Source organism: Ursus maritimus, unplaced genomic scaffold (genome assembly GCF_017311325.1).
Source record: "Ursus maritimus isolate PB19 unplaced genomic scaffold, ASM1731132v1 scaffold_34, whole genome shotgun sequence".
Classification (NCBI taxonomy): Eukaryota; Metazoa; Chordata; class Mammalia; order Carnivora; family Ursidae; genus Ursus; species Ursus maritimus.
The window spans coordinates 28359848-28376147 of NW_024426008.1; the positions used below are offsets into that span (position 1 = coordinate 28359848).

At 41.0% G+C, this 16300-nt stretch overlaps 1 protein-coding gene across 1 annotated transcript in view; it reads right to left on the bottom strand.

Moving 5' to 3' along the window:
- The window catches only part of WNK2 (WNK lysine deficient protein kinase 2), a 128292-nt gene that overhangs the window by 44391 nt on the left and 67601 nt on the right, over positions 1 to 16300 (bottom strand). Inside the window, 3 exon segments of the mRNA XM_040620395.1 lie at positions 15153 to 15272; positions 15769 to 15814; positions 16071 to 16241. Coding sequence (XP_040476329.1) covers positions 15153 to 15272; positions 15769 to 15814; positions 16071 to 16241 — 337 coding nt within the window.

Consider the following 16300-nt stretch of genomic DNA (forward strand, 5'->3'; position numbering starts at 1 on the left):
AAACTGAAGCATAACTGACATACAATATCCTGTTAGTGTCAGATGCCCGTCATACTGATTCAATATTTATATACATTACAAAATGACCCCCATAAGTTACCACTTATATCACAATTCTTACAATATTACTGACTATATTCCCTATACTGTACTTTACATCCCATTCTTATTTATTTAAAACAGGAAGTCTGTACCTACTAAACCCCTTCACATAATTCACTTATGCCCCGGCCCCTCCCTTCTTTGATAAACAGCTTGTTTCCTTTATCTATGAGTCTGTTTCTGTTTTGTTTGTTCATTTGTCCTTTTTTGTTCATTTTTTAGACTTCACATGTAAATAAAATAATACGGCATCTGTCTCTGATTTCACTTAGCATAATATCTTCTAGGTCCATCTATGTTGTTGCAAATCGTAAGCTTTCATTCTTTTTTATGGCTGAATAATATTTGTGTGTGTGTGTGTGTGTGTGTGTGTGTGTGTGTATCTCACATCCTCTTTCTCCATTCATCTACTGATGGATATTTAGGTTGCTTCCATATCTTGTCTATTGTGAATAATACTGCAATGATCACAGGAGTGCTTGTGTCTCTTCAAATTGCTGTTTTCATTTTCTTTGGAAAAACACCCAGAAATGGCATTGCTGGGTCATATGGTAGCTCTAATTTTTAATTTTTTGAGGAACTTCCATACTGTTTTCCATAGTGGCTGCACAAATTAGTCCCACCAACAGTGCACAAAAGTTCCCTTTTCTCCACATCCTCACCAACACTTGTTATTTCTTGTCTTTTTTATTCTAGCTCTTCTGACAGGTATGAGGTGATCTCTCTTCGTGGTTTTGATTTGTAGTTCTCTGGTGACTGGTGATGTCGAGCATCTTTGTCTGCTGGCCATCTGGATGGCTTCTTTGGAGAAATGTCTGTTTAAGTCCTCTGCCCATTTAATCGTTTTTATAATAACTTGTATAAGTTCTTTCTATATTTTAGCTATTAACCCCTTATCAGATATATGGTTTACAAATATCTTCTCCTATCTTCTCCCAAAATGTTGCTTTTCATTTTCTTGATGGCTTCCTTTACTGTACAAAAGCATTGAGTTTGATGTAATCCCATTTGTTTTAGTTTTTGTTGCCCCTGCCTAAGGAGTGGTCAAAAAAATACTGTTAAGACCAATGTCAAATAGCTTATGGTCTATTTTCTTCTAGGAGCTTTATGGTTTCAAGTCTTTAATCCATTTTGAATACATTTTTGTATATGAGTAAGATAATGGTCCAGTTTAACACATTTGCATGGAGCTGTCCAATTTTTCCAACACCATTTATTGAAGTGACAGTCTTATCCCCACTGTATATTCTTGCCTCCTTTGTCACAGAATTGACCACATATGCATGGGTTTATTCCTGGGCTCTCTATTGTATCCCACTGATCTGTGTCTGTTTTCATGGCAGTACTATAGTTTTTTTTATTACTATGGTTTTTTAAAAAATATTTTATTTATTTATTTGAGACAGAGAGAAAGAGCATGCACAAGCAGGAAGGAGGATCAGAGGGAAAGGGAGAAGCAGACTCCCCACTGAGCAGGGAGCTCCACGCAGGGTTCGAATCCAGGACCCTGAGATCATGACCTGAGCAGAAGGCAGTCACTTAACCAACTAAGCCATCCAGGCGCCCGATTACTATGGCTTTGTAATATAGTTTGAAATCAGGAAGCATGATACCTCCACCTTTGTTCTTCCTTTTCTGGGGTCTGTTGGCTATTTAGGGTCTTTTATGGTTCCACACAAATTTTAGAACTCTCTGTTCTAGTTCTGTGAAAAATGCTATTGGTATTTAGATGAGGATTGCGTTGAATCTGTAGATTGCTTTGCGTAGTATGGACATTTTAACAATATTAATTCTTCCAATCCATAAGCAAGGTATATTTTTCTGTTTACTTGAATTGTCAATTTCTTTCATCAATGTCATAGTTTTTAGAGTACAGCTCTTTCCATTTCTTGGTTAAATTCATTCTTGGGTATTTCATTCTCAATGCAATTATAAATGGGATTGTTTTTCTCAATTTCTGATAATACATTATTAATGTATAGAAATGCAACTGAGTTATGTATGTTAATTTTGTATCCTGCAACTTTACTGAACTCATTTACAGGCATAACTTGGAGATATTGTGGGTTCAGTTTCAGACTACTGTAATAAATCCTGCAATAAAGTGAGTCATAAGAATTTTTTGGTTTCCTAGTGCATATAAAAGTTACATTTACACTATAGTCTGTTAAGTGTGCAATAACAATATATTTTTTAAAAAAGCAATGTATATACCTTAACTTAAAAATACTTTATTTCTGGGGCGTGTGGGTGGCTCAGTCGGTTAAGTGTCTCTTGATTTCAGCCCAGGTCATGATCTTAGGGTCGTGAGATTGAGCCCTGAGTTGGGCTTTGCACTGGGTGTGGAGCCTGCTTAAGATTCTCTCTAGCCCTCTCCGTACCCCCCTCCCCAGCTCACTCTCTCAAATAAAAATACTTCATTTCTAAAAAGTGCTAACCATCATATGAGCCTTCATTGAGTCAAAATCATTCTTCTGGTCTTGCCTTGATGTTGATGGCTGCTGCCTGATCAGGGTGATGGTGCTGAAAATTGGTGGTTGTGGCATTTTCTTAAATTAAGACAATGAAGTTTGCCACATTGACTCTTCCTTTCAGGAACAATTTCTCTGTAGCATGCAAAGCTGTTTGATACCACTAAACTTCTTTCAGAATTGGGAGTCAATCCTCTCAAATGCTGCCACGCTTTATCAACTAAGTTTATGTAAAATTCTAAATCTTTTATTGTCATTTCAACAATCTTCGTAGCATTTTCACCAAGAACAGATTCCACCTCAAGAAACCACTTTCTTTTCTTTGCTCATCCATAGAAAACAACTCTTCATCCATTCAAATTTCACCATGAGAATGCAGTAATTCAAATACAATAATAAACAACTTTGAAATATTGCAAGAATTACCAAAATGTAACAAAGAGACACAAAGTGAGCAAATATCATTAGGAAAATGGCACCAAAAGACTTCCTTGACGCAGGATTGCCACAGTCTTTCAATCTGCAAAGAAATACAGTATCTGTGAAGTGCAATAAAGCACACAATAAAATGAGGTATGCTTATATCAGTTATAATAGTTATAATAGTTTTTTGGTGGAGTTTTCTATATATGGCATCATGTCATCTGCATATAGTGAGAGTTCTACTTCTTCCTAATTTGGGTGCCCTTTATTTCTTTTTCTTGCCTAATTGCTGTGACTATGACTTCTAACACTATGTTAAATAAAAGTGATGAGAGTGGACATCCTTGCCTTGGTTCTTGATCTTAGACAAAAAGCTTTCACCTTTTCACCATTGAGCATGACATTACCTGTGGGTTTGTCATATATGGCCTTTCATCCTGTTGAGGTACATTTCTTCTATACCCACTTGGTTTAGAGTTTTTATCATAAACAGATACTAAATTTTGTCAAATTATTTTTCCTTATCTATTGATATGATTATCCTTTATTTCGTTAATGTAGCATAGGTGCGGAACCATTCTCGCATCCCTGCAATGAATCCCACTTGATTGTGGTGAATGCTTCTTTTAATGTATTGTTTAATTCAGTTTGCTAATATTTTGTTGAGACTTTTTGCATCTGTGTGCATCAAGGATACTGATTTTTTGGGGGGGGGTTGTTTTTGGTTTTGTTTTTTTTTTTGGGTTTGGTGTCAGGGTAATGCTGGCCTCACAGAAAGAGTTTGGATGCATTCATTCCTCTTCAACTTTTGAATAGTTTGAAAAGGACAGGTACTAACTTTTTAAAAAATGTTTAGCAGAATTTGAGATGGGAATATGGCAGTGGAGTAGGAAGACCCTAGGCTCATCTAATCCCGCAAATATAACTAGTTATGAAATCATCCTAAATACCCCAGACATCTACCTGAAGACTGGCAGAACAAATACCACGATTAAAGGTAGAGAAGAGGCCACACGAAAAGGTAGGAAGCAAAGAGACGAGACTTGGGAGAGAAATGGACAGTGGCTGCAGTGGGTAGGGAAGGAGCCATGGTCGCACAGATGGGCAAGACAGACTAGCACGAAGGGAAGCACATGAGAAAACAAATCCCCATAGCCATTGGCTTGGAAAGCAAGAGGGGCCAAATTTCATGAGTTCTTGCAACCAGTGGGACTTAAAGCCCATTGTTTTAAAAGTCAGTGGGCTTGGATGGGATAGAGCCCAGAGAGTACTGTGCTGCTCTCAGAGAAAAGGCAGGCAAATGACCCGCAGACACAGTGTGGAAACAGGGATCTAAACAGTGCCCAAGCACAAGGTGGGGAGGCTGTGTGCTCATCTCAGAGCATATCCCCAAGAGGCATCATCCACAGAAAGACCACTCTAGGAACAAAGGAACTCTCCAGCACCATTTCCCTTCCCTGCCCCTCAATGTAAGCACAGGGCCACCTGCAGGAACCAGTGCAGCTCAACACTCATTACCTAACTTGCTTACACCAAGCCCACTCTCGACCCTGCTCCAGAAAAATGCACTTCCCAGTTACACCTGTCTCAGTTCCAGTACAGTGACTCCCTCCCCCAGAAGACTGGCCTAAACCTCTGCCCACACCGCATCTCCCAACTTGGGAGCTTTGCAGGGCCTCTGTTCTGGCAACAGTGGCAGCAAGTCTCATTTCACAAGCAGACAAGAGCACATCTAGTTAAAACATGCTACATTCAGGCCAGGGACCAAACACTGCCCAGAGCAGACAAAGAAAGCCTCTGAGGTTGACTGGCCTGAAAAATAAAGCAGCCAGGACACAACAGCATAGCCCACACAACACACATTGGAGACACTCCCTGAAGTGCCAGACTCTGGGGAACAGAGGACACTACACTAGAGGGCACTCACTAGAGGACCTCTTCTTCATAAAGCCATTACTCTCAAGAAGAGGAGACATAGCTGACTTTCCTAACACACAGAAAAAGGCACAGAAGTGTAGACAAAATAAGAAGACAGAGGAATTTATCCCAAATGAAAGAACAGGACAAGACCACCACTGGAGCCCTAACTGAAACAGATATAAATAACGTGCCTGAGGGAATATTTAAAGCAATGATCATAAGGATACTCACTGGACTTGAGAAAAGAGTGGAAGACATGACTGAGACCCTTAACAAAGATAACAAATAACATAGCAGAGAAAAGGGTTCAATAAAATGAGAAACATACTTGATGGAATGAACAGCAGGCTGGAAGAAGCAGAAGAATGAATTAATGACCTAGAAGACAAAATAATGAAAAGTAATCAAGCTGAACAAAAGAGAGGGAAAAAAATTATGCAAAATGAGAACAGAGTTAGAGAACTCAGTGACTCCATCAAACATAACAACATTTGTATTATATGAATCTCACCAGAAGAAGAGAGAAAAGGGGGCACAAAATTCCTTTGAAGAAATAATAACTGAAAACTTCCCTAATATGGAGAAGGAAACAGACATCCACATCCAGGAGGCAGAGAACTCCCATCAAAATAAACAAAAGCAGATCCACACCAAGACATATTGTAATTAAAATGGCAAAATATAGTGATAAAGAAAAAATATTAAAAACAGCAAGACAAAGAAGACAGTTACATACAAGGGAAACTGCATAAGGCTATCAAGGGATTTTTCAGCAGAAACTTTGCAGGCCAGAAGAAAGTGGCATGATATATTTAAAGAGCTAAATGGGAAAAATCTGCAACCAAGAATACTCTACCCAGCAAGGCTATCATTCATAACAGAAGGAGAGAAAAAGAGTTTCCCAGACAAACAAAAGCTAAAGGAATTCATGACCACTAAACCAGCCCTGCAAGAAATATTAAAGGGGAATCTTTGAGTAGAAAGGAGACCAAGAGTGACAATATAAAGGTAGGAAACACAAAAGCAGTAAATATGAGTATTTCTGTAAAAATTCAGTCAAGGAACTCATAAAATAAAAGGACATAAAATATGATACCATATACCCAAAATGTGGAGAGGAGAGGAGTAAATAGGTCCAAACTTAAATGATCATTGACTTAACATAGACTGCTGTAGGCAGGAGATGTTATATACAAACCTAATGGTAATCATATGTAAAAAAACAACTAATCAATATGCAAAGTATAGAGAGAAATACAAATGTATCATTAAAGAAACCAGCAAACCACAAAAAAAGACAACAAAGGATCAGAGAAAATCTTCAGAAATGACAAAACAAGTAATAAAATGGCAATAAGTATATATCAAAAGTTACTTTGTGGTTTTTTTGGGTTTTTTTTTTTTAAGATTTTATTTATTTATTTGACAGAGAGACAGCCAGCGAGAGAGAGAAAACACAAGCAGGGGGAGTGGGAGAGGAAGAAGCAGGCTCCCAGTGGAGGAGCCTGATGTGGGGCTCGATCCCAGAACTCTGGGATCATGCCCTGAGCCGAAGGCAGACGCTTAATGACTGCGCCACCCAGGCGCCCCTCAAAAGTTACTTTGAATGTAAAAGGACTAAACGCTCCAATAAAAGACAAAGGGTGACAGAATGGATAAAAAAAAAAAAAAAAAAAAGACCCACCTATACACTGCCTACAAAAGACTCATTTCAGAACTAAAGACACCTGCAGATTGAAAATAAGGGGATAGAGAAACGTTTATCCTGTTAATGGATGTCAAAAGAAAGCTGGAGCAGCAGTACTTATCTTGAACAAAATAGACTTTAAAACAAAGACTGCAACAAGAAACAAAGAGGGACACTATATAATAATAAAGGGGACAACCCAACAAAAGATGCAACAATTGTAAATATTTATGCAGCCAACATGGGAGCACCCAAATACATAAAACAGTTAATAACAAACATAAAGGAACTCACTGATAATAGTACAATAATAGTAGGGGACTTTAACACCCGACTTACATCAATGGACAGATCATCAAAACAGAAGAATCAACAAGGAAACATTGGCTTTGAGTGACACACTGGACAAGATGGACATAAGAGATGTGTACAGAACATTCCATCCTAAAACAGAATACACATTCTTTTGAAGAGCACATGGAACATTCTCCAGAATACATCACATATTAGGCCACAAAACAAGCCTGAACCAATTCAGAAAGATCGAAGTCATACCATACACCTTTTCTGACCACAACACATAAAACTAGAAGTCAACCACAAGAAAAAAAACCGGGAAAGACCACAAAAACATGGAGGTTAAATAACATGCTACTAAATAATGAATGGGTCAACCAGGAAATAAAAGCGGAAACTTTAAAGTGCATGAAAACAAAGGAAAATGAAAACAGTCCAAAACCTTTGGCATGTAGCAAAAGTGGTTCCAAGAGGGAAGTATGTAGCAATACAGGACTACCTCCAGAAGAAAATTCTCAAATAAACAACCTAACCATACACCTAAAGGAGCTAGGAAAAAAAATGAACAAAACCTAAAACCAGCAAAAGGGAGGAAATAATAACAACTTGAGCAGAAATAAATGATATGGAAACTAAAAAAACAATAGAAGAGATCAATGAAACCAGGACCTGTTCTTTGAAAAAAATCAATAAATTTGATAAACCTCTAGCCAAACTTACCAAGAAAAAAAAAAGGACTCAAAAAAATAAAATTGAAATGAGAGAAGAGAAATAACCAACGCCACAAAAATACAAACAATTATAAAACAATATTATGAAAAACTATATGTCAACAAATTGGACAACCTAGAAGAAATGGATAAATTCCTAGAAAAATAACCTCCCAAAACTGAATCAGGAAGGAATAGAAAATTTTAACAGATGGATTACCAGCAAAGAAATTCAATCAGTAGTCAAAAAACTCCCAACAAACAAAAGTCCAGGACCAGGTAGTTGCACAGGTGAATTTTACCAAACATTTAAAGAGTTAGTACCTATTCTTCTCAAACTATTCCAAAAAATAGAAGAGGAAGGAAAACGTCCAATTCATTCTGTGAGGCCAGCATTATCCTGATGCCACAGCCAGAAAAAGACGACACTAAAAAAGAACTACCGGGCAATATCCCTGATGAACATAGATCCAAAAATCCTCAACAAAATACTAGCAAACTGAATCCGACAATACATTTTTTTAAAAAATCATTCACCATGCTCAAGTGGGATTTATTCCTGGCCTGCAGGTTGGTTCAATATTGGGAAATCAACCAACATGATACATCACACATCAGTAAGAGAAAGAGTAAGAACCATGTGATCATTCCGGTAGATGCAGAAAAAGCATAAGACAAAGCACAACATCCACTAATGATAAAAAAAAAAAACCTTCAACAAAGTAGGTTTGGAGGGAACACAGCTCAACATAATAAAGGCCACAGATGAAAAATCTAGAGCTGGGGCACCTGGGTAGTTCAGTTGGTTAAGCATCCGACTCCTGGCTTTGGCTCAGGTCATGATCTCAGGGTTGTGAGATTGAGCCCTACATCCGACTCCACACTCAGTGAGGAATCTGCTTGAGATTCTCTCTCTCCCCCTGCCCCTCCTCCCCTCTCTAAAATAAATAAATAAATCTTTAAAAAAAGAAAAAGAAAAATCTACAGCTAACATCATCCTCAAAAGAGAAAAACTGAAAGCCCTTCCCCTAAGGTCAGGAATAAGACAAGGATGTCTAATGTCACCACTTTTATTCAGCACAGTAATGGAAGTCCTTACCACAGCAATCAGACAACAAAAAGAAATAAAAGGTCCAATTCAGCAAGGAAGAAGTCGAACTTCCACTATGCAATGACAAGATACTCTATAGAAAACCTGAAAGACTCCACCAAAAAATTGCTTAAACTGATACACAAATTCAGTAAAGTCACAGGATACAAAATCAACATACAGAAATCTGTCACATTTCTATACACCGATAATGAAGCAGCAGAAAGAGAAATCAAGGGATCAATCCCATTTACAACTGCAACAAAAACAATGGCACCGAGGAATAAACCTAACCAAAGAGGTGAAAGACCTGTACCCTGCAAACTATAAAACTCTGATGAAGGAAATGGAAGAGGACACAAAGAAATGTAAACACACTCCACACTCATGGATTGGATGAACAAATATTGTTAAAATGTCCATACCACCCAAATATAATTGACACTTATTTAATGCAATCCTTATCAAAATACCAACAGCATTTTTTACAGAACCAGAACAAACAATCCTAAAATTTATATGGAACCACAGAAGACCCTGAATAGCCAAAGCAGTCTTGACAAAGAAAAGTAAAGCTGCAGGCATCACATTTCCAGGCTTCTAGTTATATTACAAAGCTGTATTAATCAAAACAGTATGATACTGACACCAAAACAGACACATAGATCAATAGAACAGAACAGAAAACCCAGAATAAACCCACAATTATATGGTCAATTAATCTCTGACAGAACAGGAAAGACTATCCAATGGGAAAATGACAGTCTCTTCAACAAATTGTGCTGGGAAAACTGGACAGCTACATGAAAAGAAGTTAACTAGACCATTTTTCTTACACCATACACAAAAATAAATTAAAAATGGATGAAAGACCTAATTGTGAGATCTGAAACCATAAATATCCTAGAGGGGACAACAGGCAGCATGTTCTCTGACATCAGCCATAGCAACATTTTTCTAGACACATCTCCTGAGGCAAGGGAAACAGGAGCAAAAATAAACTATTGGGACTTCATCAAAATAAAATCTTCTGCACAGCAAAGGAAACAACAAAACTAAAGAAGGCAACCTATGGAAAGGGAGAAGATATTTGCAAATGACCTATCTGATAAATGGCTAGTGTCCAAAATATATAAAGAACTTATCAAATCAACACCCAAAAAACAAATAATCCAATTAAAAATGGGCAGAAGACATGAACATTTCTCCAAATAAGACATACAGGTGGTCAACAGACACATGAAAAGATGCCCAACGTTACCCGTCATCAGGGCAATCCAAATCAAAACCACAGTGGGCATCACCTCACACCTGTCAGAATGGCTAATAACAACACAAGAAACAAGTGTTGCGAGGATGTGGAGAAAAAGGAACCCTCATGCACTGTTGGTGGGAATGCAAACTGGTGCAGCCACTCTGGAAAACAGTATGGAGTTTCCTCAAAAAGTTAAAAAATAGAAATACCGTACGATCCAGCAATTGCACTACTGGGTATTTATTCCAAAGAAATATAAAAACACTAATTCAAAAGGATACATGTATCCCTACATTTATAGCAGCAGTATTTTCAACAGCCAAATTATGGAAGCAGCCCAAGTGTCCATCAGTTGATGAATAAAGGAAATGTAGTGTATATACAATGGAATATTATTCAGCCACAAAAAAAGAATGAAATCTTGCCATTCACAATAACATGGATAGAGCTAGAGAGTCTAACACTAAGTGAAATAATTCAGTGAGAAAAAGACAAATACAGTATGATCCCACTCAAATATGGAATTTAAGAAACAAATGAGCAAAGGGAGAAAGAGGAAGGCAAACCAAGAAACGGACTCTTAACCACAGAGAACAAACTGAGGGATCAGAGGGGAGGTGTGTGGGGAATGGGTGAAATCAGTGATGGGGATTAAGGAGGGCACTTGTGATGAGCCCCAGGTGATTAAAATAAAAATTTTAAAAATTAAAAAATTGAGTATCACTCAAAAAAAAGTTATAATTCCAATGTTGTTGACATACAGCGTTACATTAGTTTCAGGTGTGCTTTTCCTGGTTTCTTAAGGTGGAAGTATAAATAATTGACTTGAAAACTTTGTTTTGTAGTATTTCTTGCTATAAAGCACTCTCTATGCAAAACTTCAGCTGCAGATGTTTTGTTGTATTTTGTTCTTATTTTCTTAATAAAAAAGAACTTAAATTTCCCTTGTGAGCAAAATAAATAAAATAAAATAGATGTTGGTAGAATTCACCTGAAGCTTTCTGATCCTGGACTTTTGGTTTTGGGCAGACTTTTTTAAATTACTGACTCAATTTCATTACTTGTAATCAGTCTATTCAGATTTTCCATTTCTTTGTGATTCAGTCTTCAAAGGTTATGTGTTTCTAGGAATTTATCCATTTTTTTTCTAGGTTCTAATGTTGTTTTGTTGCTATTTTTTATTCCTGGTAATTTTCTTTGCTCTCAAGTCTATTTGGTAAGATATTAAATAGTCATGCCAGTGATCTTTTGATTGGTGTTTACATGGTATATCTTAACCATGCTTTTTCTTTAAACCTACTTATATCATTAAATTTGAAGTTTCTTATGGAGAGCAAATAATTAGGTCAGGTTTTCTTTTAATCCACTCTCACAATCTCTGTCTTTTAAATGACGTGCTAAGACCATTTACATTTAATTCAATTACTGTTATGTTTAGGTGTAGGTCTATGATTTGTTTGTTCCCTGTTCCCCTCTTTTTAAAAAAAATCCTGTTTCTTCTTTCTTTCTTTTTTTTTTGATTATTTTCTTTTTTTGTATTTTATCTTTATCCATTATAATTTTGACTACATTGTTTTCTACAATTCTTTTAGAGATTGCCATAGGAATTACAAAATGCATACTTAATTTTCCACAGTCTACTTAGTATCAGTATTTTACCACTTCAGTCGGAATGTAGAAATACTTTTGACATCGAGGTCACTTCACCCCCTCCTATCATAGTTTCTTTATTCCATTTACATACATTAAAAGCTCCATCAAACAATGTTATAATTTTTTGTTACCAGCATCAAACCTGTTTTGAAGAACTCAAGAAGAGAAGTCTATCACTTTCACCCAGATATTTACCATTTCTGTTCCTCTTCCTTCAGCCCTTGTGTTCCAAGTGTCTCTTCTCCTATCATTTCCCTTCTGTCTGAAAATCTTTACCAATTCTTTTAGAGCAGGTATACTGGCTACAAATTCTGTTTTTGTTACCCAAGATTTTTATTTTTTTAGATTCATTCCTGAGGAATATTTTCTCTGAAAACAGATTTCTGGGTTGACAGGTTTTTTTCCTTCAATGCTTCAGAAATGCTGTGCCACTTGCTTCTGGACTCCACGGTTTCTGTTGAGAAATCTGCAGTCCTTTAACCATGGCTCCCCTCCAGGCCCTGCATCATTTTCCTCTGGCTGCTTTCACAATATTTTTATCTTTATTTCTCAGCAGTTTATGGTCGTCCGGGTATGGATTTCTTTGGGTTTATACTTTTTGGGATTCATTCAGCTCCTTCGATCTATAGGTTTGTCTTTCACCAAACTTGGGAAGTTTTCTGCATTATTTCCTCAAATATTTTTTCAGTATTGCACTCTTTCTCTTCTGCTTCTGGGACTAATAACACAAATGTTAGACCTCCATTGCTATTCCACAGCCCGTGAAGCTCTGTTCATTTTTTTCTAAGTTCTGATTAGCTCAGGTATCTTAGTTTTCAGTTTGCTAGTTTCCATGCGTCTCCTCTGTATCCCACTTCTTCATGGACACTTTCCACTTTAATATTTGTTTCAGGGACATTTGTGATGCTTGTTGAAGCATATTTACAATAGTTTCTTTAAAGTCTTTGTGAGATCATCCCAACATCTATTTTATCTTGCCATTGCCAAGTGTTGGCTGTCTTTTTCCAATGCAAGTTGGCATTTTTATGGTTTTTCATTTGATAAGTATTCGGATTGCACTGGTTGGATCAGATTGGATTGGATTTTGAGTATTATGAGATCCTAAGTCTGTTTACATCTTATGGTGATAGATTGATATTTTTCCTTTAGCAAGCAATTGACCTACTTACGTTCAAGCTGCGAGTTACACCTCATCTTCTATGACCTATGGCTATAACATCAGTTCAGTTCTCAGTGTCTTTGCAGTCCTAATCTGACCTGAAACATGCATGTAGCACTCAGGGGTCAGTCTATCCATCAGCTCAGTTCTCAGTTTATTATATGCTAATTAGAATCAGATCTATCCACGCACAGGTCAGGGGTGAGCCCAGGAGTTCATCAACAACTTTATGGGGTTGCTTTCCTAAGCTCCTCCTATTTTTTTGCATGATCTCCCTGATCCATGGGACTCCCCTTTCCAACTCCCTAGAGAGAAACCATCCACTTCCACAACTGTGAGGAGCACAGCCACGTGGCTGGAGAACAGAAAGTGAAAAAAAGCAGTGGGTTTTGGTTCTGTACTCTTTGAGCCCTGGCTCCGCCCAGCAGAGAGAAGGGCTCTCCCCTATCACTATGTTGGCTCCTCTTCCTGCTGCTACCCCTCAGAACTGTCTGTGGGCGAGGGCACAAGAGACGGGAGGAAGAAAACAGTGAGGGACCCACACCATGCTCTGAGCTTCAGAAGTTCCTTCTTTTTCCTGCTCTGCAAGCCAAAACTAGTGGGCTTCTCCTGGCACTTCCCTGTCTACACCCAGCACTCACTCCCAGGCTTCACGCTGCCCTGACCTCAGGCCAGAAGGCACCAGAGGGGAATGCTAAGCTCACAATTAGCTCAGGAATCCCTGGAATTCTAGCACACTTCCCCATCCTCCTGTTGCTACTTACTTCCCAAGTCTCAGAGAGCTGTGCTCTGCCCCGGCCATGGCGGATAGCGAGGTTCAGTGAGTGAAGGGCTGGTGTTGTGTGCACACTCCGCTTACCCACAACCAGGATTCTCTGCCCAGTCATTTTGTATCATGAGTCACACAGTGTGTTCATAAAGCTGTACAACTGAGAGGCCCAGAACCATACCACCTTCCTGCAGTAAGGGCCCGAGTGCTTCTGGCTGAGCAGACAGCAGGCACCCCGAGACCGTCCTAATGTGGGCACCGTGCTGACGTGGCTCCTCTCTCTACCTGGCCTATCACTTCTCCAGCAGGACTCAGCCCCTTTTCTGTGGTCGAAGCTTCGCTGCTCAGCCTCGCAGTCTCCCTGCAGGAATGGGAACTTCCCGCAAGGGAACAGAGCCAGCACTGGGCTCCCTTGCGTCTTGGCCTCCATCCACCCTACCTGGACCCTGGCCTGATCTGCACTTTCTTCAGATGCCCAAATACCTTCCAGCCGACGATCTTTATAATTCATCCAACTTCTCTGGTCATCCTCAGTGAATGGTTCAGCCAAATGAACACATCTGCCATCCCTGGAAGTAGCGAACTCCTTTTTTCTTTTTTCCTTCAATAAACTGGCTCCAAAAGGTTTCTTCCTGAGATCGGCGCACAGATGAGGGAACTAGGGCTTACCTTGGGCACATCTCGTGAGTCAGTGCAGCACACTGAAAATCAGCTTTACTTCTGTAAGGGTCCTTCTCCCCCCAGCTCACTGTGTGTGTGCATTAAAATCAACAAGTAGTAGTCGAGCATATTCTTATTTTAAAACTGAGGCCACTGCAGACAATGCTGCTGCTCCCCTGGTCCTTCACCCAGGTTGGGCCAGACCCTTTATCTGAGGTCACCAGGTCTGTTACTGGCTCCGCTAGGATCCTGTTATTAGGCTGACCTTTTCCCCATTGGAAAAAACCTCCAAAAGTGTGATGGAAGTCATTGGGAACACATGATATGATATGAAAAATGATTTACAGATATTTTTCACACATATGCCATATAGTTAAGTCAAGTTACATAACCGGCGACTTTTTCCTGCCAGCTTACAGGGAATTAAACCTAAAATTTGTTCAAGTGACTATTTTCAGCCTCGCAAGGGACCAAAGAATCAGGATTTAACTGACAGTCCCAAGGGCAAGCTTGCCGGCATCTGTCCACACAGGGGCAGATCGATATCAGGCAGATTTCCTTGAGGACAATCTCAAATCAGAATTTTAGCACCGACAGGGACTTTCCCACCCCACTCCCGGAACAAGCGGAGCCAGATGGAGCGTGTACCTGCAGGTGGGTCACACAGAGGGAAGGAGTGAGAGGTGGGAGCCACGCGCCCACACTGGTAACAGAGAGCAAGGGCAGAGCCCTCCCAGTACACAGCTGAGCAGCCCAAGTGCATCACCTGCACCATGAAGGTAAGGGCTGGCTCGAGCCTGAGTGCCGCCCTGACCGGGCTCATGACGAGGAAAACCAGGCTAGGGATACAGACAGTATGTGGTCCACAGGCTGCTCTGGGCTGCAGGGTGACCGTGATGGGAGCCAGCACACCACGTCACCGGGGAGAAAGGCCTGGAACTTCCAGCTGCTCCTACCTTGGCTGGCTTCCGGCTGCACGGAGCTTGGAGGAAGTGGGGGTGAAGCTTCAGGGGCCTCCACCGCTGGGTGCTCAGCCACTGGACAGATGATAAACCACCTCTTCCCTGTGTGCAGGACTATGAAGCAGGACAAAAACAGAGGAGAGGCCCAGTGAATTTCTCCTGTGGCCAATGGAACCCCCTACCATGGCACCAGACCTGCACTGGGGAACTCACACCGGGGGGGGGGGTGCAGCCCACTCAGGGGGCTCATTGGCAGCCTGGGGCTCACACAACACCCACAAACACAGGCTTAGCTCCTGGGATGCCTACAGTGCCATCAGCGCAGGGGTAATGTCAGCCGAGGCAACAGGAGGCAGCGGTGAGTCCACACAGCGCTCAGTCCCCACCCGCACCAGACCCGGCTCCTCATATCAGCCCTCTCCACACCTGGGGAGATGTTCACCACACGTTGCAGTAACCTCCCCCCCGCCCATGTGATGACCAAACCCCCTTACGACATGCTCAATGGGGTCTGATCAAATGCCCGCTAAGAGACAAAGAGAGAATGGGGCTAGAAATGCCTCCTCCAAAGGTGTATCTGGACGGCAGATGGGCCCGGGAGGAGACGTACCGTTCTGCTGATACACAGGGGCATTTGCCTGGGACTGGCGACTCTCCTGTGGAGGTAAAGGGTCAGGAATCAGCAGACCGCATGAGACAAGGACTTCCTGCAGAGCAAGTGTGGCCGCAAAACATCCGAGGAGCCTCTGGAGCTCGGACACGTCCCACCGCACTGAGGTGCCCACCATCCCGGCCGCCTCACCCAACACCGCGTGACCCACGGGCCCCTCCGGCAGGCCTCGTGCATGCAGAGCCTGGAGCTCGGGCGTCAGCAAGCCCTGGCCCTCCCGGGACCCCACACCCGGGACTCACCTCCCCGCTGCCCAGGCCGCAGGTGCTGAGGTGCGGTGGGCTCGCCCCAGGGTCGGAGCCTCGGTCGATGTCTGTGTCCTCACTGAGCATGTCCTCTGCCTTGTCCATGACGTCCTTCATCTGTTCGATGAACGTCTCCCGCTCGGCCGGCAGGATGAAATCGTGCTCCACCTGCAACACACAGGCAGCCCTGCTGGGGGTGCGCCGGGGCGGGGGGCGGGGGGGGGGGG